General features: G+C 37.9%; 4 protein-coding genes across 8 annotated transcripts in view; 3 read left to right on the top strand and 1 right to left on the bottom strand.

Annotated features, from left to right (window-relative positions):
- Kank (KN motif and ankyrin repeat domain-containing protein 2 kank) overlaps positions 1 to 14,770 on the top strand; it is a 36,409-nt gene extending 21,639 nt beyond the window's left edge. For 3 of the 5 annotated variants that reach the window (XM_071716236.1, XM_071716237.1, XM_071716238.1), the window contains 6 exons: positions 7,293 to 7,408; positions 7,764 to 7,844; positions 8,668 to 8,895; positions 9,771 to 11,020; positions 12,244 to 12,850; positions 12,963 to 14,770. In XM_071716236.1, coding sequence (XP_071572337.1) covers positions 7,293 to 7,408; positions 7,764 to 7,844; positions 8,668 to 8,895; positions 9,771 to 11,020; positions 12,244 to 12,850; positions 12,963 to 13,406 — 2,726 coding nt within the window. In that variant the 3' untranslated portion in view covers positions 13,407 to 14,770. Of the gene's footprint in view, positions 1 to 3,632; positions 5,028 to 5,424; positions 5,618 to 7,292; positions 7,409 to 7,763; positions 7,845 to 8,667; positions 8,896 to 9,770; positions 11,021 to 12,243; positions 12,851 to 12,962 lie in introns of those variants that run through there. The other 2 variants (XM_071716240.1, XM_071716241.1) reach the window with 2 other exon arrangements.
- Positions 14,771 to 15,178: 408 nt separating this feature from the next.
- On the top strand, positions 15,179 to 16,546 carry Bet1 (blocked early in transport 1). Its single transcript, XM_071716252.1, has 5 exons — positions 15,179 to 15,311; positions 15,421 to 15,494; positions 15,583 to 15,708; positions 15,818 to 15,984; positions 16,071 to 16,546. The coding sequence occupies exons 3-5, from the start codon at positions 15,690 to 15,692 to the stop codon at positions 16,224 to 16,226; spliced, it is 342 nt and encodes a 113-aa protein (XP_071572353.1). The 5' UTR covers positions 15,179 to 15,311; positions 15,421 to 15,494; positions 15,583 to 15,689; the 3' UTR covers positions 16,227 to 16,546.
- Positions 16,547 to 16,815: 269 nt separating this feature from the next.
- LOC139778304 (probable ribosome production factor 1) lies at positions 16,816 to 18,609 on the top strand. Its single transcript, XM_071716178.1, has 3 exons — positions 16,816 to 17,537; positions 17,798 to 18,062; positions 18,324 to 18,609. Exons 1-3 carry the CDS (start codon positions 16,961 to 16,963, stop codon positions 18,499 to 18,501), a joined length of 1,020 nt encoding a protein of 339 aa, XP_071572279.1. The 5' UTR covers positions 16,816 to 16,960; the 3' UTR covers positions 18,502 to 18,609.
- Positions 18,561 to 20,712, bottom strand: LOC139778303 (tRNA (guanine(6)-N(2))-methyltransferase THUMP3). The gene is made up of 7 exons (XM_071716177.1): positions 20,553 to 20,712; positions 20,358 to 20,470; positions 19,741 to 20,266; positions 19,451 to 19,629; positions 19,207 to 19,386; positions 18,970 to 19,104; positions 18,561 to 18,857 (listed from the first exon to the last, which is right to left on the bottom strand). Exons 1-7 carry the CDS (start codon positions 20,638 to 20,640, stop codon positions 18,648 to 18,650), a joined length of 1,431 nt encoding a protein of 476 aa, XP_071572278.1. The 5' UTR covers positions 20,641 to 20,712; the 3' UTR covers positions 18,561 to 18,647.
- Between the last annotated feature and the right edge of the window lie 443 nt (positions 20,713 to 21,155).

Here is a 21,155-nt window from a genome sequence, read left to right as displayed (position 1 = left end):
AGATACTCAATAAATATCTATATGTCAACGTTTAATTAAAATGAAATTTTAATGCAAAACACATAATGCGTATTCGAAATAAATTGTAAACAATAATTATCCATAACTGACAATAAAGTAGTAATTATATTAATTATAATAAAAATTTATTCTAGCTTTACCAAATGATAAGATATATTTAAAACAAATATTTTAAACATTAAAGTACGAAATAAGTTTCGTCAAATAGGAACAAACATTTTTTTTCAAGATAAATATAATAGTACGAAGTTTGGAAGCTACTTCAATGACGAAAGACGAAAGACGTTTATCTCGTAGCTGAGTCAGATGTTTTCACGACTGATTAAGTAATGATACCAGTCATTGATACCATTACGATTTTTTATTTTGCCATCAACCACACTTATCCGATAATCTCGAGAGAGAGAGAGAACCGCAGCCCACTTCGCACGCATTTCACTCTCTCGCTGATTAACAAAGCTGCTACCTGGGCCGATTATATTCCGCGCGGCGACAATCGCATCCGTTTCTCACGGATCCGAGATGAGCTCTCCGTTATGGAGAAAAGAATTCTCTCCTTGTCTCTTTTGACGAGACGACTCGGCTCATTCTTACGCTCATTTTGCGATTTATCGTGCGACCGACGCGACGGCACGTCGCCGACAACGGAAACGTGTCGCAAGGTGGAAACGACAGTATCTTCTTTTGCCAATCAACTGACGATTAGCATTATACAATCTTCATAGATACAAGGAACAAGGATGTTTCAAAAAAGGAAAAATGTAAATAAAGAGATTAAATAAATTGAAGAAGAACTTTTCCGTTTTAATATTTTTAAGCAAATGAATTTAGAATTTAAATCAGTTGTAATAAAACACTTGTGTGTGTAAAAAGATTGTTAATTCTTTTTCAACATTATGTTAATGAATTTCTTATCTGAAAGTGGATATGTTTGCAATCAAAATGTTTCAACGATAATTTTAATATATAAAAAATTTTTGCTTTTATACTTTGTTTTTATTCTTTTGTATTATTTTTCCGTTATATGTATTACTAATTAGAATATCTATATGCACGTATAAAGGATTATTTCTATCTGTCTTTTATCGCTAAATTTATTAAACATTCTAATAAAATATGAGGAAAGGCGAGGAAGAAAATTAGTCAAGTATCAATCAAGTTCTCTAAAAAGATAGCAGTAAATATTTCAAAGCAAAAGAAAGTTTTAATAACGTCTATTGTTCCCGCGAAAGAAAGAAATGAATAATAAATCACCCTTCTAACAACGAAAGGAGAGATGTTCGAGATACATCGCTAGCTTTAAGGTTAATATCCGCAAAAACGCGCGTTTTAAACCGTCTCAATTAACAGATCTTAAAGTATAATAACATACTACGTCAATTCGTCTCTCGGAGATCGGATCTAGCGCGCAACAAGCTTCTCCGGCATCGCCCGTCGATTAAATCCCACGTGAAAATGCGTCGCGGCAATTTCTTGCGGCTTTACGTGCTATTAAATCGCGATTCCAAGATAGCTGGCGGTCGTTTCTCCTTGCGAGCACGTAAAGAAGAAGGACGTACCGTACCGTACCGTACGAGTTCGCGAGGCTCGCGCTGCGGAACGCGGCGTGGAAGCCGCCGGTGCGTGGCTGGAACCACCTGCTTCCGGTTGTTGTACCGGTGGCGGTGCAACCGCCACCGCGTTTTCCACGAGGCGCAACCGTATTACCCCGCGGTTACATTGCCGTTACATCGTTATTGTCCGACCGCCGACGTGCAACACCCTTCGGTATACTATCGCGAATTCGGCAATGTACACGAAAATGCATCGCGCGGTTGTCCAATGTGCACGACAGATATTCGTTTTTAACGGATTTCTACGATAACGATATAACAATTCGTAAGAAAATAAACGTTTACCACATTATTCATTATTTACATATTTTTCGTATATTTAGTATATTTGTTAAATAGCACCAGAAGAGAATGCTGATAAAATTAAAAGCTAAGTAAGAGGAGAATACATTATTTCCATATCGTATTAATGCAATATGATTTCCATAGCGTGTAAATTTTCGAAGCAATTTCCAACCACCGCGGCACCGTCGTGTCTGATCAAGAAAGCGAAGCGGTGCGTGTCATGGTAATAACGATGAGGTGTTTGTCAGTATCATAAACTGAAGCGAGACGTCCAAGCTTTGCCTCGCTGATCTTAAAATAACCGGCTGCTCTCACACGACAGAGTATTAACGCGATTGAATTTCAGAATTTCAGAATTTCACGTGTAACGTGCGAAATGGTTAGCATGGCAGTCCAGACCGATTGCTCGCGTAGCGTGACTTCACCGTCACCGTTCCTAGCCATTTCGGTGCAACCTTGCTCGGGCAAGGTGGTCACATATGGTCGCCTGCACCTGTCGAGCTAAACACGCGCGCGCGCGCGCGCGCGCACACAACTAGTTGAACTATTTCCGAAGCACGTGCATCGAGAACGAACGAAAATAAGATCGTGAAACCGCTGAAGCAATGACGTAAATTTGACGACTACGTAATTGGGAAGGACGTCGCCGTCGCGCGGTATATAAATAATATAAGCAAGTCTCGCTGGAGAGTTTCGTGTCGTAATCGTGAATATTTATCGTTTGTCATGTTTAAAATCTCGCGCGTGTACCTACGTGTGTCGCGGTAATTGCGACAAATAGCCTAATTAATTGCCCGCGGATGGCGATGCTCGCCTGTTTGGCGACTTTGTGTTATACAATCGCCGTATAATTGCCGTAAGCTCAACGCGCGTATGCTTTAATTCAAGAAATTACATACGTCCGCCAATCAACGTTCAACGATGAATTCTCAGTCTTTATTACACAATTATACAATATTAATTGTGCAGACATGCACGATCGGGTTTGTAAAACATAAAAATTCTTTGCGTACGTCTTCTTAATACAAGTGCATCTCTATCAAAGAAACGGTAAAGTCTATTAATTTTCAACATTATAGTAGATAACATCCATTGTTACGTATAATCACTAGCAGGCAATATTAATTAATGACGCGTACGAGCGTATGCGAAAATTGTTAAGGTTCACAAGATACGAACCCTTTCGGGGAGATCATTAATTTTCTACACATCATTAACTATTACTCCGCTTATTTCCCTTCCCACCCTCCCGTACCGAAGCTTCTTTCAAGCACAACGAATACACATAAATCATTGTTTTTCCTTCTCTTGCGGCTACAAAAGCGCAAAATTTCAAACGGAATAATTTCATCTTAAATAAAAACTGTTTTCAAAGGACAACACAAATATCTACAGAAGGTGACTAAATTGTTGAGCCAAAATTTCTCCGACGTATTTCTCTGTTAATTGGAGTCGATATCACGAAAAATGTAATCATTCGTCATTTTTTCCATAACTTGCCAGAGACATTTCACGGCATCGAAGCTATTCTCGCGAGCGAGCGAGCAAGAGAGACCCGGATACCGCGAAACGCCGGCGCTGTTTTTTCTCGCGATTAGCAAATCGGCGGGGCATCGAAAGAAGAGGCCAGAAGAGGCCAACGAAGGAAGAGCGAGGCTCCCGCTCCCGTCCCTCTCTTCCATTCACCTTTAGCGCGAACGGTCGACGCGCTCGCCGAGGCTCGACGGCTCGACGGCTCGACGGCATCACAGCAGTCAAACGCAAACTGTCGCCGAAGCGGCGAGGAGCCGCGAGCCGCGAGCAACCGCGACTTATGTATATATCGGGGTGCCGGACGCGAACGATCGAGCGAACGAACGAACGAATTTGCCTACCTATATACACGGACACCGGGACACGACGCGATCGTCTCTTCGATGTGTTGCCTCGTCGAGCCAATTATATCGCCAATTCCGAGCGACTTTAAAGTCGCCCTCCGAGCGAGCGTTCTCCGGGCGACCCAATTCGCCGAAATATAAAGATGGGGAATAAACGAAAATAATACTAACCTCGTAGCGTGGGCACGGCGACCAACGTCGCGTCGTGTCGTCGGCGTCGGCGTCGGCGGGCACGGCGACCAGCAGGCTCGGACTCCTCCAGACTCCTCCAGACTCCTCGACGGCTCCGTGGTCCGTCATCCGGGGAAATCAGGCCGAGATTGCGAGCGAGGACGATTGCGAGGACGATTTCACGACCGACAGTGCGGCGAAAGACCGACGTGGACCGACGATTTCGCGGCGGAGTGTCGTTAACGCGCGACCGTGCGACTCGACGCAAGTGCGCTTCATTTTTCGAACGATAGATCCGCGACACTGTGAAGTTGGGCACTGTTCGCACTTCGCCGTAGAAGGACGCGTGTTACCAATCTATGATTTGTGTCTGAATGCTGACTCGCGAGTCGCGATTGCATAGGGAGGGCATAGGGGAAAAATATTCCATGTTTGAGAGAAGGAACTGCCGAATAATATATTTATATATCGATGACGTTGTGAAATTGATAAATAATAAATGAAAACATAGCATTGGCCAATAATTTGTATCCAAAGCATTAGCGCGTGACTCTAAGATTATAGCTTACTTCCAAAAAAAGAAACAACGGAAGAATGATCGAAAGAAAGAAAGAATAAATTTATAAAATTGGAAATTACGATAATTTATGCATCGAGTACGTCACAGGATAAATCGTGCTCCCGATAGATCGAACGATTGATTGTAACGATGCTAACAGCTAACTTTCATTAATTTACTCGCGAGTATGTTATTAATCGGCGACTCGATATAAAAAAGAATCAATCTTATTCAAAATCGAGCATTCAAATCCGCGACAGCGTGAAGTAAACGACGAAGGATATAGCAGGCGACAATTTCAATTGGACGCGTGGGATATACGTGGAATAACGAGTGTTTCGACCACGGAGATTAAAAGCGCATCTCCCTGTGAAAAAGTCAGATAAATTCACAATAGATTCACGACAGCGGCGAGAGATCGACAAACAGCGAGAATGGGGGTAAAGAATTTCATCATGAAGAGGATTCCCTTCTGCAAGATGAAGGCGAAGCGGAAATATCGTGAGTTCATCTCGATAATCGCCCTCCGCGTTGAGACACAAAAGTGTTTTTCTCGTGACATAAATTTGATCTCTCGTATGATATTTGTTTGTCGATTTGTTAATCTCCTTGATCATTTCTAAGTAAAACGGAAAAATGTATGCCAAATAAAATAGAAACGATTGCATCACTGTTTACTTTGGCGCGTGGTTTTCTTTTATGCAATTTGATCGCCCCGCCGCGCGCCGCGGCCGTGGCGATATGGGCTGCCACTGTTTATCGTCATACCAGTGATTAGCGTCACTGGCAGCGGCGCAAGCAATTAACAGATACTTTATCTAACTCCAAACAAGTTGAATTCATTATCAACGAGCGAGCGAGTGATATCTCGCCTCGGGAGATCGAACGACCTCAGAGAGATCGGTCTCTCTTTCTCGCTCTCTCGCTCTCTCTCTTTTTTCCTTTATATGCCGACATTCGATCACGTTGTTATGCGATTCGCGAGTGGCGCGCGATGCCATTTTCCGTATTCGACAAGTGCATCTGTCTGAAACGTGAACGAGCGAAAAATGGAAGTGTCAGGGACGACGGCGACGTCGCGGAATCGGAGTGTCAGTGTTCGGAAAGTCCCATTCGCGTTATCGCGGCGATCGGTCAAAATGCAATTTAGGAGGCGTGATAGAGAAACAGCTGCATCGTAGCTGCTATCCGAACGACCGAACGCTCACGCATCCTCCATTACATAGAGGAACTGCATCTATTGATCCATTTTATAAATTTGCGTTTTTTATTCGTCCAAACTGAAGGAATTTTAATTAAGAGATTTGACCGTAGACTTTGTTTTGTCAAAAATATAATTTTCTGGAATTTTCTCTAAATAAAGTATTAAAGCCAGTATTATGATAGAAACTGACTTGGTCTGACACGCGAACACGTAACTCTTGGCACGCAACAGTCGGACGGCCGCCTTGTTAATTTCTCTCGCTCCTCCTCGCAACGAATTTATCGTGATCTCATGATCGGCACGCGGCAGTATAACATTCGTCTCCGCGCGAAACTTTCACGGTGCTGGAGATCGTTTAAGCCTTTTTATTTTGTCTAATCCACATGTGCAATGCGCGTGATGCGTGATTCACCGAGGCGCTTCACCGTTAATATAACGATGCATATATAGGATGTCCTGCAACCTAATTGCGATCTTAATTTTGATAACAAGTTTCTTCTCAATTTGGAATCGATTTTTCCACGGCGAAATGAAGGAAATCATCTTTTACCGCAACTTTTGATTCAAACACTAAATATCTTTACAATTTTAAATCTCAAAATTCATTTCATTACAGCTGCTTGGAAATTAATTGAAAATTACTAATTCTGTTAACTACTTAATCGTTTCTCTAAAGTTCACGAAAGATCAGCTTTTTTTCAATCGCTTCTAACCCCGGAATTATGAATGCTTCGCTGAAGAAACGTTTTGCCAAAGAATACGTTAATTAAAATTAAGATTGCAGATTTTGAAATATCTCGTGCAGACACCCTCGTTCGTCACGAATTGCGTGCTGAAAATTCTGCATCGCGGCGGCCGAGCCCACGAGTCACGAGGCATATCACGACATTGTCAAAGGAATTTGCCACAACGTCTATCGCATTTCTTCATTGTTCTTTTCGAGATAAGGTTTTACTCTCTAACGCGGTTGCTCAAGAGCCGATTAAAAAACATTTCGAGGGAACAGGTGAACTTAGCTTGTTGCGAATGTTGCATAAGGATCGTAGCATAATGACGCAAAACAATTTAATTACTCCTCTTTATATCTATTGTCGAGGAATGATGCGTCAAAAAGAGCGATTGCTAAGAGATAACAACGCTATTAATAACTAAATTAAATACATATTTCTAGGAAATATTCTTGTACGATACTGTTTTGAATTTAACATGTTACAAAACAGAATGGCGCAAAATACCAATATATTAATACAATTTTTATCTCTTTTTTTAAACAAATGATTATCAGTTAAGGATTTTATTTCCCAAGATAAGAGAATGTGTTTTTCTCAAAATCTCTGCCTCGTAAGGAGGAATCAGTTTAAATTAACTTCCCCTAGTTAAAGAGTTAAAGAAGCCGGAGGGCAGAGTTGATCGAAGAGGGAGGTCGATTAAAGTGGATGTTTCAATATGTTCAGCGCAACTACGTTCTCTCAAGAATTAATAAAATATTTCTTGCAAAAAAATGCGAATAATAAAGCAGATAATTAAGCACGTGGTTTTCCACGACTGATTTTTTTCGCTAGATGGCACAAACGGGACAGCACCGGTGCAAAATGCAGTCCAGACAGACCAGCCGGCAGATTCCGACAACGCTAGCGTCGGCAGTGGTAACTCGAATCTTAGTACCGGCGCACTCCAGGTATGAAATTTATATTTTACTATTCTTACTTGTATAATTATTACATTATATTGCAATAAATATATGAGAAAAAAATTTGCGTGCGCGATTAAAATTTGAACAATCGAAAACTGCAAAACGCTAACGTAATAATTTTATCCTTGCCATTATGTTATTGAAAATTTTTATTTATTGTTTGTTCCCTCTCGCGTCTTGGTTTTATAATTAATTTCTAATTAGATATTTCTAATCTCAAGATTGATAATAATTCTCATTTCATTTAGCTTTTAATTTTATGTACAAACATGTAAATTGGTGTGTGATTTTGTGAAATGTGGGAATAGGAAGATAGTAATAATATTTTTATGCGTTGCAGAATATCAGGGAACAAATGGCTGCATCTCTGGAACGGATGAAAGAGCTGGAGGAACAGGTCAAGGCGATTCCCATGCTGCAGGTGAGTTCTCACTAATTTCCTATTCTCCCACCTACGCTTTCGTAACGTTCATCGCCCGGCATATAATTTGCACCCATGCGAGCCCGAGCTCTTCCGTTCTAGCGAAACGTTCATGTGTATTCCCGCTGCTTTATCATGATCTCGTTGTTCTTATTACCAAGCACGTCTCGTAATTCGTTCAATGCACAAACGATGCGAAACGATGAAATATTTTTTTTCACATTACATTTTCAAAGAAATGTTTCGTGTGAACTTGTATTTGTATATAGATATTGTATTTATGCAATAATTACTACCATTCTAATGGAATAAACTTGACATAAAAAATAATAAAGCTAAAAAAGATAAAAATCAAGTAAATAGAAAACATACCAATATACAGTCGAGCTGGAACCTTTTGTACGTTTTGTACGTTTTGTACCTGATAATATTTTTCACGTGAATTTATGTTCATTATTCGCTTTGCAAACCTAATCTAACCGCAGTACTAAATATTTTTAATGTTTCATTTTTAATCAGTCTTGAATTATTTTTATTTTTGCTTAATATTAAACGTATAAGAATATTTTATCCATTGTTCTATCTATTAATGTATATTAACATTAGAGAAAACTGATCTGAATATATAGTTCGTAGAATATTAATCATTAATTCTATTTCTGCAACTTATTGAAAATTGGTGTAATATTTTTATTATTTCCGCAACATTAAAAATCATTATGTTTTCTCACGCGTCGCAATTTTATCAGACTCGATAAAAGCTTACACTATTGCCAGGCTTATCTAACTCCGCGCGTGCAATCTCTTTCTTTTTCTCTCGCAGGTGCAAGTCTCGGTATTGAAAGAGGAGAAACGCAATCTCCTGCGGCAAGTGGACGAGCTGAGTAAAACGAATTCCTGCAACGACACCCTGCACAGGCATCGCAGCCAATCATTCTCGGAACAGTGCACCACCCTGCGAAACCTGAAGACCTCTGGAAACGTATCCACCAGGGACATGGGAACCATGTGCGGCGTGATGACAAGGGACGTTGGGGTATCGTATCAGCCGGTAAGAATTACATTTTCACTTAGTCATCGTACAGACCATTATCTATCTTATTTGTGTCTAAAAGACATCTAAAAAGAATCTTGAAATTCTAGATGATTTTTTATTAAAAAATTATTTACTTAAACTTCTATTTAAAATATTCTTCTATCTAATTTTATGAACTTAATTTATCTCTTTTTAATCTCTTTTATCTCTCAAGTCTAGAAAATGATAAGGGATTAAAATTAGAGATCAGCATTATATAAAGTTGTCAGACAAGTATTAATACTTGAACTGCTGTTTGATCACATACGAAATCTTTAGATTACATCCCTAATTTTTTAACTGAAGCAACCTCTCGTTGAATTATTCGTCGATTTATGTATATCCAGAAGTGAGTGGCGATTGCTTTTCTAATTAGAAGTGAAAATCGGAATTTAAATGGCGATACATAATTTTGCCGTGTACTCCCGTTGCTTCGCGTGTCGTTTTTTTACGTCGCCGGAGCCGAGCGACTTTCGTGCGCGTGTACATATTTCGCGTAAATATTTATAAATAATACGTCGAGATTGAAGATTTAAAAAATAGTAATTGCAATATGTATCCACTTTTCAATACTATGTTGCGTTTTATTCTGAAACTTCCCAGATATGTCATCGGCAATATAATCTGCTCGGTATGCAATGGTTCGTAATAATTAAGGCGATTAACAATATATATACAAAATCGATATTATGCCATTTTATGTAATAGAATGTAGCAATTATCTCGATATTAATTAGTGCTAATTTACAAGGAAATAAATAAAAAATGATTCTGAGCGAAAATACTTTAATCAGCTGTATCTAATTTTATCGGAAATTATTATGTCAATTTAATAACTGATCGCGGTACAGGTTCGAACGAGAGACGTCGGTATAATAACAACAAGCACGCCGATCAAGCCATCGCTACAAAAAAGTCATCTGCGAATCGAGGAGATTGTGCCCGAGATCCAGGACCAGAGTACCGTGCTGGCAGACGAGACATCGTCAAACCTCTCGAACTTATACGACTTCCAGCATCGTACCTGGAAATCGAGTTTGACTCGCAGTCAACTAATGTTGGAGGAAAATCTGCCGAAAGTACGAAGGAGGGAGTTAATGAGAACTCCTCTTCAAGTGGAATCGATACCACCCAACGAAAACGATCCGATCAATCGCAAAATCATGAAGAAAACGCGGGACTTCGGTATCAATACAGAGAACAAGCCCAAGAGTCTTCAGTGCAGTCATTTCCTAATCGAAGATATCGCACCGGAAGCGAAAAAGGAGATCAAGAAGCGTTCCTGCGGCACATCAACGAGATTGGGTATGAAGGATGTCCTGACGAATGAGGATGCTGAATTGCTCGTGGAACATACTCTGAAAAATTACAAGAATAGCCTGGTGAAAGACACTTCCTCCAAGGGCATTCAATGCAGCCCAGAAACACCCAAAGTCGCCGAAAAGCGAGATCAGATGGTCCAGGTGACGGAATTGTTCAGAATGCGTTCACACGTGGGCGTAACCGCCAAGCCGACGACATCGGAGGTCGGAATCGAGGTCAGATTCGGTTCTTGTACTAGGAGTGTGTGCGTCGGACCGGATCCTGTGGCGGTGCAGCCACCGGTGTCGTTGAACTCGATGAACTCGAGGAGTCACTCGTTCAATTACGGCGATAGGCGGACGAAAACAAAATCCAGCAAATCGGTAGCGGTGATGGTGGAGGACCTGGTGAGAACCATCACTCGCGGCACCGATACGTCTGGTCTCACGCCAAGATGCCGAGATTTCGGCACCTCGACGATGAAGAAGACGTTGGTCGACGTGTCGGTCGGTGACTCGGTGAGGCCGCATATCTCGATCTCCTGCGCGGCGAATTATTGCGACAACTGCAAGGAGACGATCAAAAGTCTAGCGAAGCAGATCGCGAACAATGCGGAGAACAGCCTGAATCATCAGAACAGCAATATGGTATCTAGGATCCCGAGGCCATCTCATATTCCCCTGAATACCAGCGATCATAGAAGGCAGTTCAAGCGCCAGGACACCTACACGAAAATTCCAGCCGTCGGGGTGATAAGATACGACACGGATAATAAAGAGCAGTACGACAGCAGCAACCGGTTAGTCATTTGGGATTACATTTTTATTTTATCTTATCTTTTATGAGATATTGGAGAAAGAATAGTGATTGTATAGAGATTAAGAATTTAGCATTTTTATCGCAAGATGATCTCCAATCTATGAAAAATAAATTGTTAATTGTATCTAACTTATTGTGCAAAAAATAATGAATTAAGGGAATAAATTAATTTATCCTATGATCGACACATGAAGCTTTATGGAATATTGATTATTTACTTGCGGAAAATTTTACAGATTGCATGTAATTAATTTTTTGCTATGCTTAATTCTTAATCTATCATGTTTTAAACTTAGTTCCAAACGAGTAGATTCAGTATATTGAACCATTTACCCCTTCAATACTCGATCCACCCCTCGATCCTTCCCGCTCGACTACGCTTCACGCCATCTGTTATTTCCGTGGTCGAAGGTCGCTGTTGCAAGGGGGTTGTTTCGCGCTAAAGGGGGTGGGAAGAGGGTTGCACGAGACCAGTTGCAGAGCCGCGTATGACGTACTTCGTGCCGGCCGAGCGTGCCGGATAGTTTGTTGTTCTTTTTTGAGTCCATGGTTGCGCGCGTGTCGAACTGCCGAGTGCGTCATCGAGTCTTCTTCCTGGCACGCTCCAACCACGACATAAATATCGCGACGGAAGACGGAAGTCTGATATCGTTGCGCGTCCCGCGTCGTATTGGCGGTCTTGCAATGCTGAACGAGTAAACGCATCCTCGATCTCGACAGATCGATGCTGCAGCAGCAGCAACAGCAGCCGCAGCGAGCCGCTCCGCGTTTATTCAGCGATCTCGAAGTCTCCGATATCCCGCCTTGTCCGGCCACGGAAGGGTAACGTCTCTCCCGCCATAATCTGATCTGATATCTTGCTTCTATTTACAGCACCACGCTCATTTTGCCATTAATGTCCTTGGTATTGTGTTGAATTTTTATATTTAATATTTAAATTTTAATATTAATAGCCAATATAACACTAGCATGGCTTGACGATATATTTTTATAGTTCAGAGATTTTTTTAATTCAAGATTTGGAATTCAACCTTTTTGATTGTGCCAATTATTAGATTTTATTAGATAGTTTTCATAATCTCCCTTACATAACATGTATAAAGAAATAATAATTAACTCTTTAATAAGAGACTGGTTGTATGTGTGTATCTACCAAACATTTTTAAAAATAGATAGAGAAAGAAATGTCTTTTTCTCTCGTAGCATTCAACAATTGCAATCCGACGAAAGAACCAAGGATGAGAAGATTGCGACAGAAGAGATGCGTAACATGGAGAAGGAGGCGGATAATGAGGAGAAGTCCGAGCTACCAGAATCGGCTCTGTTTCAACCAATTCAAGACAAGCCCAGGAAAAAGGTCGAACCCTCGAAAGAGATGCAAGCCGCCATGAAGGTGCTCAACGATAGTATCAAGAAGTCACCTAGCAGAAATATCTCTCATCAGCTTAAGAACGCTACCAATATTATACAGCAAGAATGGTTCAAAATATCCAGCACATCTAGCGCGAATCCGTTAGATGTCGAGGATTATTTGGATCGTTTCGAGGAATGCTCCAGCACTCTACTAGAGTACATTGTCAACATGACGGACACCAGTGGAAATACAGCGATGCACTACGCGGTCTCTCATGGCAATTTCGACGTGGTGTCTATATTGTTAGACTCGAAAGTCTGCGACATTAATAAGGCGAACGTGGCTGGTTACACGGCTGTGATGTTAGCTGCTCTGGCAGAAGTCAGAAATTCCACGCACGCCTCCGTGGCGAATAGATTGTTTCAGCTTGCCGATGTCAACATCCGAGCAAAATTGGTAAGCTCTCTACTACATTGTAATAAATATAATAGAAGCACCATGTATAAAAATTCTCTTCTATTTTTCCTCAAATATTTTTATAATTCTTTAATTTTGTTTTGCGTAACAGCATGGGCAAACTGCGCTGATGTTGGCGGTATCACACGGACGCAAGGATATGACGCAACTGCTCCTAGATGCCGGAGCGGCGGTTAATATCCAGGATGAAGACGGTAGCACTGCGCTGATGTGCGCTGCGGAACATGGCCACACCGACATCGTGAGATTGCTTCTCGCGCATCCGGACTGCGACCCATCTATCGTCGACGTGGACGGCAGCTCGGCCCTGAAGATCGCTCTGGAGGCGGGTAACCGTGATATTGGAGTGCTACTTTACGCTCACGAGCATGTTAATCGTGGCATCAGTCCATATTCGACTCTAAGGCGAAGCAGAAGGGGTTCCAAGCCAACGACGCCCACTGGACCGTCTCCATCGGCTCCAGTTAGTCCAGCGCCATCGCGACGTATTCATTCGTCCAGCGTTTCTCTGAACACATCAAAATATTCCAAATAATTCCGATAGTAGATTCTTTGTACGATTTTCTTATAGATTCATCCATCATGATTTTTCTCTTCAGACATTATTTCAAACGTAATAGTAATTGGCAAACGAGTCACAGTATAACTGAAACTTAATATTTATACGATCATTTTTATTCTTCTATAAGTTATCCTTATATTTATGATGTATATTCTTATATTCATCATATGACGATACGTTGAAGACCTCTTGCCTAACGATCGATTCGTTTCGATAGAACTGTATTGTATAATTTAAGAAGTCAAGAACGATGCTCAACACTGTATATATCTATTCAGGGTAACGTTGGAAAAATCTTTTAGTTTAGTTTATAGCGATAATCTTTAGAAATAGTCCATCGTAGGTGCTGTCAGACATTTTGACGAATCTTTCATAAATCCTCTATAAATTTTATACGACTATAATTGTAGCACATCGTCTGAGAATACAATTTTTTTCTTAGGCGGGGTGCGGAAGTACAAAATGTTTAATATCCATGACGATACAATCCACAGCAAAGAATCGGTCGATTTTTGTGTTTTTCTTTTTGAGTCTGTGGCATTGAACATTCCAAAAGAAAATGATCGTCAATCCGAATTTCTTACGGTAGAAATTTATACAATATTTCCCAAATTTCAGGCCTAATCTCAAATTAGGGATCAAATCATCAATATCGTGTGTGTATATACATACAAGTACACCGATATGCGTAGAGAAACATTACGTAGCGATATGTGTAATGAATGTATATGTTATAACAGTGTGAGATTTTTACGATTCAATGATTTACAGCGTCTTCACGCGCGAGCGACATCAAACATATAGTACTTATCACTGTTTTACGTTAAGATAGAGAGATATTAGATAATGAAAATTGTATAAAAAACAGTATATCTAGTTGTGAAACGCGCGATCGTCGAAAGATTTACGAATGCAAAAATTATATGTTTTTGGACTTAATTGTTAACGATTTTCATATCGAGAATTATACGTGATCATATCGAGATGTTAATATACGTTTATTTAACGAATCGTCAACACGCATTAAGAATCGCGTTCCATTTACGTGAAGGAAAAATAAATACGTTGAGCGTTTTTCTTATAAGGTTGTGAATAGATAGAGTTGTAATTAAATTATTTAAGTTCTAGGAAGGTCAGAGATCCAATAGTTTAATGTTAAGTGTTTCTCCGTCTTCGAGAGTAATTCTATGACGATTGTTGGCGTGAGACATAATTGTCTGTATATCGAACGTGTAGGCAATGTATGAAGCACATTGATACCGTAGAAATCTAGAAAGTAGAAAAGTACTCCTTATTGTTTGTGCCTTTATATTTAATATATAATACTATTAATAATATACTGAAATATGATTCTCCAAATGTCCCTTGTCCATAATCAATTTAATATTTTATAAGGAAAAAATATTTTTTAACAGAATAGAAATCTTAAAAGCGTATATATTTATAAAATTAATAAAGATAATATATTAAGATAAATCTCCCATCGAGGGACTATCAATTCTGAACTTCATGATCAATTATGAGATAAATGTAGAATATTGACGTTTATCAATTGTCGATATAAAAATTTTTCTTTGCCAACATATCTGAACAATTGATTTATAATTATAAGCTACGAAACGTCAGGATAATAATAAATCATAAAATTAATATTATAATATGAGCTAATCGTCAAAGTTTTAACAGCCACGTGAATTTCTATAAGATAGTCGGTTTTTAATAATACTTGTCGATGACCTAGCTTTAATTTGCTCATCGTTCGTAACACTCGTATCACTCCGTAGCAGAGATTACACGTCACTACAATCGTGACGTTGACATATATTTATTGCCATATATTTTCTAATTTTCCGGCTATCTGTAGTTTCTATATAACTGGTATAAATTGCGAACTTTATATTAAAAAGCTTTGGACAGATTTTTTTGGATAAATTATACGAATGTCTTGTCTGTTTGAGGTTATACACTTATACATGAATATTTTCAGTTCGAGTGTCGTCGTATAATACAGTTTGCTTGAGCAACATATTTTTCCTGAAACTATTATTGCTGTTTAACTGGGTAAGTATATTTTATCATAAGTATTATTTATTATATATTTATATAAGCATAAATAATTAAGTTGACCACAATGTATTCTTTTTTTCAGATATAAAGACAGATTGAAATATTTTTCAAGTTTCTAAAGGTGTTTCATAGGATAATAATTTTCTTCCGCATCTGTTTATCAACTAAGCTATCAATATTGCTAACAAAATGCGACGTTCTCATTCAGGTAAGTTGACATCTGTTAGCATATGCGTCAATCGATTGTTGTTTTATAATGTACTTTTTTAATGTACTATTACAATATAATATCTTACATATAATTTCTTCATTTCCAGGGGGTTACGGCTATGAACCATTACCAAGTACATCTACTCAAAATGTTATGGAAGACGAGAACGAAAGAATGACTGAAGAATTGCGGGATAAAATACATGCTTTGAAATCATTATCCATTGACATTGGCACCGAAGTAAAATATCAAGATAAAGTGCTCAGAGGCATGGTTAGTTGGTCAGCTTGTCTAAGATACGTTTACGCAATTTTTCATGTCACCTTAAACATAAGAAATAATATGAATTTATATTTTAGGATGATGACTTTGAAAGGACAAGTGGTTCCTTATCTGGTTCTGTAGCGCGTGTTTTGCGTTTAGCAAAGGCAGGCCATAATTATTACATCTTATATTTGTTCCTTTTTTCTATAGCAGTATTTTTTGTGTTGTGGATAGTTTTGAAGTTCAAATGATTGTATATAAGATCTCTAGCTAAGGTGAAATGTATATAAAACGTAACTAGGCTAAAAGTAGATATTTTAAATCAGTTATTTAACTAGCTTAAATCTTTTGCATCATTTCGTCGTACAGAAAACTTTACTCATTTTATAAAATAACTGATACGCATTATTATGTTCATATTAAAACAAAGTTGTTAAGAAAGATTTTAGACAAGTATAGCGAGAGGTGGCATATACGCTTGGAAGACAGAAATAAATATTTTTTTATAAATGCGTTTTTTGGTATATTTAAGAAAGAAATTGAATTTGTAAATAATAAGAGTAAAAAAATGTATTTGTATTTTTTTTATATCCTTTTCATTTTTCGTTGTAAATTCTGAATTTTTCTTTTGTCGATGATCGAGGGAGCTTTCCAGCAAGCGACACAAGTCGACACAAGCATCGTTCTATCTTTCTTTTTTGGCAATGAGTAACAAAGATAAAACGATACTTGTGTCGACTTGTGTCGCTTGCTGGAAAGCTCCCCGAGTTTATTATCATGGAACTATATTACTAGATGATAAGAGCGCCTCCTTTCTTTACACTCTAGTTTGATGTTGCCGACACTGCGCGCATGTGTGTTCATGGACTCGTAAACACGTTTTTAAATCTATAGGTTAGAAACGCGGTGCACTCTCGAACGGTCGAACCTGGTCGAATCTCTTGAACGCTTACGATCTTAACAGAGAGCAACAGAGTTCTACAAGATGAAGATTAAAACATTGCGAAGAAATCTTCTGAGTCGACCTAAAGAGGAAAATGATGTGGCGGACGATCAACCGAGTACTTCGACAGATAAAACTTCAGAAGTCTTGCTGCCGTCTGACAGTAACTTCAATCACATCAAATGTAAGGCGGTGAGATACGAGAAATGCCAGCAATTGATGAAGGAACGAGTGAAAGCAAAGAAGGAGGCGAAGAAGGCGAGGATACAGGAGGGTGCTCCGAAACAGGTGCCGCATACTTTAGAGAGTCTGCGAGAGAAGGATGAGACTACGATAGTAGGTGATCTGGATGACGAGGCGAATGAGGAGCTCAAAGCTGAGTGTGAGCATGACGAATTCGCTGCCTATTATAAGCAGGAGTATGAGCCTAAAGTGCTCATTACATACGCCGATAATCCAAACAGGAAAACGAGAATTTTTGGCAGAGAGCTCACGAGAATGATACCTAATTCTATTTCGCTGTATAGAAATCGTTCAGGCGTTAAGAAAATGGTCAAGGGTGCTATCGCCAGAAACTTCACTGACATAGTAATCGTTAATGAGGATCAATGCAAGCCAAGTATCCTTTTTGTAAAATTACAAATTTATACTGGATAATGTAACACTTTTATTTGCAGTAATAACTAATATTTTATTTGTTGCGCAACATATTTTTTAGCTAAATTGGCTGATAGGGAACTATTAGAAGTGCCAGAAATTTTTTAGGAAGCAACTCATTTAATGTCACTTAACAAACTTACATTTGCATTGTATAAGATACATTAAGCTAATTAAAGTTATTTTCATCTTGAAATAGTTTCCCTTAAATATAAATGTTAGATGGAATGTTGATCATTCATCTGCCTGATGGTCCTACTGCGCACTTCAAGCTCAGTAATGTCAAGATAACAACGGACTTGAAGCGCAGCCATAAAGAGATCACAGAACACAGACCAGAAGTTATTCTCAATAACTTTACCACGCGCTTAGGTTTTACCATCGGGAGAATGCTGGGAGCATTGTTTCATTATCAGCCAGAATTTAAAGGAAGGAGAGCAGTGACATTTCACAATCAAAGAGATTACATATTTTTCAGGCATCATAGGTAATTATGTAGCAATTTTAATTCTTACTATTCTTAGTGGATTAAAAATATTTTGGTGAAAGTTATATGACTGTACATAGGAGCATCTATTAAAATTAAAGAATTTATGAAGGTGTTGAAGTTATTAATTTACGTGTAGATTTTTTTTTATATTTAATTATTAATCACAGACTTATGTCATGACATTTTTAGAACTTATAACGAAGATTAACAATAATATAAACTATATATATTCTAAATCGAATATGAATTATTTTGCAGATACGAGTTTAATCTCAAGACTGGAAAACCGAGATTACGAGAATTAGGTCCACGATTCACTTTGAAATTAAGATCGCTGCAGCATGGAACATTCGACAGTAAATATGGTGATTACGAGTGGATTATACAAGGTCGCAGACACGATATGGAAACAAGCAGAAGAAAGTTCTTTTTGTGAATTCTATACATTGAAGTTTATTAGGAGGGAAATAATTTGTTGAAAAAAAATTAATCTGATTATTCGCCAAACATGTAAATAAACTTTATTAATTTCCTCGTACAAAAATATGAATTTATATCACACCACTTATGAAAACAGAATATCTAATTGGTCAAAGACTTTTCAGTCGATCGAGTAGATGAGTATTTATCGTATTTATCTTTCGGATAACTATATTGCTTGGCCATCCGCGGTTTGAAACAATCGCGAGATATTTGAGTGCGGTTTAGAACATAAACTGCAGCTGGAAGGCCTCCTATGTTTACACCAATTATTTTAGTCACCCAGAATAAATCGCCAGCTGCCATCAAAGCCTAAAATGAATTACAGAATTTGTCTTCGGATCGCAGTAAAATATTTTACCTTAATTAATTCTTTTTTAAATGAATATTTTAACTCTCGCACATAATTATAATAATAACTTACGTCTTTAAAGTTATATCTGTCATAGGTGAGTAGAACTATTCGTCCGTTTGATTTTACCGTTCGACCAAGTTCTAGCAAAAATTGCTTATAAAAAATCTTATTGTATGACTTATTTCCACTTCTTTTACCAAACGGCTGTGAATTGTTAAGAAAATAATTATTCCTTATAAAAAGAATATAAAAATATTTAAAAATTGATTATAAAAATGGAACAGTTTTAAAAATTAATTTCTATACCATATCAGTAACGATAATATCGACAAGAGAATCTTTGAATGGCAATTTAGAAGCGGTCCATTGTACGAGATCTATTTTACATCCAACTGTTGAAGCATCCATATTCGACTTTGTTCTATCCACAGCTCTAGAATCATTATCGCCGCATAAGACGTACGAGTGTGGATAAGCTAGTGTTGCCTGAAATTTGTGTATGAATAGAAATCTATCAACTATTAATTTTATCATTGTAAATATGCAATACCTCTATAGGAATAGAACCTCCTCCACACATAGGATCTACTATTATATCTCCTGGCTTAGGATTTGCTAATTTTAGCAAATTGTAACATATAGTTGATCTAAGAGTAGTTGGCCCAAAATTTATTATGTTTCTGTTATGCATAGATTTGTGTGTTACGCGAAAATGCGTTGTTAGTTGATCTGAAACATTTTGAAATAATTAATATTTAACTTATCATTATTAATACACAGTTAATCGATTCTTGGAGATATTATAAAACTTAATATGCATTTCTTGTTAAAATTCTTTACCATTTATCAATTTGCAGACAACTTCTAGATGATACATGGATAAGTCCACTATCCAATGAAATTTATCCTGCAATACCTCTCCAATAACTGTAGCGACATCCTTAGATTCAACCGCATGTTTGCCATTTCTCTCACACGTTACTCTGTATTTAAGTACATTACTTTCGTCAGATTTTGAAGGATCTTGTCCCCTTTTTTTTCCTTTCTCTTCTTTCATCTCCGATACGTCCCAATCAAGGGGATCTTTTTCCTCTTTTTCTTTGTTACGCATCTCTAACATCTTTGCTCTGGCTACAAGATCGTGCTCTTTAGCTACAACGTATTCTTCGATTGTTGGATAAAGTTTTCCTTTGAAATTTGTTATACATTTCCATGCTTCAAGAGTCTTCTTCCATCTATTATCTGAGTTTGAGAACATGTCTAAATTTCTTATATACCGTAAGTCTGCTTCTTTGTCATTGGTAAGTGATAAGCTTCCATTATCAGCTACTATGAATACATGATCTATCGATCTCATTTGTTGAACCTACAATATTTATGGCAAAGTGTAACATAAACATGATGATTTTTGCGACCATATTAAAAGAAAATAATCTGGAGATTGCGTGGAAGAATACTTTTGGAAACTGGTCCCGATCAATATTAAAATAAATTCTTCCGCGTTGTTTGACCACCCGTACATCTTTGTTGAATTTCTCCCTGCATTCGTCGATCGCTTCCCATTCGAAACCTGCGTCATCGTTGTTGTAGGTTATGTTTGAGAAACACGTGGATTTCTCTTTATTTTACGGACTTAACAAATAATTTCGTACCTGTATCTACAGTGACTCCGATCGTAAAAATATTGTCGTTATCAACTGACTCTGAAAAGAGTTCGCTCACAGATTCGCAGACACTCATCGCTGAATTTTAGAATTCTCTAGTTGGCCCTCGAGAAAAATACGTACCGTACATTTACCTGAGAGCCTGAGACTGCCTGAAATAGTTGAAACTGGCTGGGTCGCACACATGATAAACGTTGCGCATGACTTGATTTTAAAATATTTACGTGTTTAAAATTTACGTGTTTATCGAAGAGAATTGTTAGAAAAGTTAAGGAAAAATTAAAACTTTAATTAATTTGATCTTTCGATCCTGTATTTATGTTTTAATATTTGTAGACGGAATGATTTTTATAATCATAAAAAATTAGCATTATTGATATTCTAATGTTTTTTTTTTAATTACTTATTTATGTTACTAATATAAGATAATATTCGAACGAATAATATATTTTCGGATATAGAATTTTATGAATTCTAATATCAAGCTTTTGTTTCAATTTTTATTCGAATTTTGTTCCTATTTTCTATTAATTCCTAATTTCTTGTTCGAAATTATGAGGAATAATCAAATTAAATTAAAATATATTAAGT

Source organism: Temnothorax nylanderi, unplaced genomic scaffold (genome assembly GCF_030848795.1).
Source record: "Temnothorax nylanderi isolate EJ_2023f unplaced genomic scaffold, tnyl_v1.0 TNYL_tig0179_pilon, whole genome shotgun sequence".
Taxonomy (NCBI): domain Eukaryota; kingdom Metazoa; phylum Arthropoda; class Insecta; order Hymenoptera; family Formicidae; genus Temnothorax; species Temnothorax nylanderi.
Note: the sequence above shows the minus strand (reverse complement) of the source record. Positions and strands in the feature narration are given on the sequence as shown.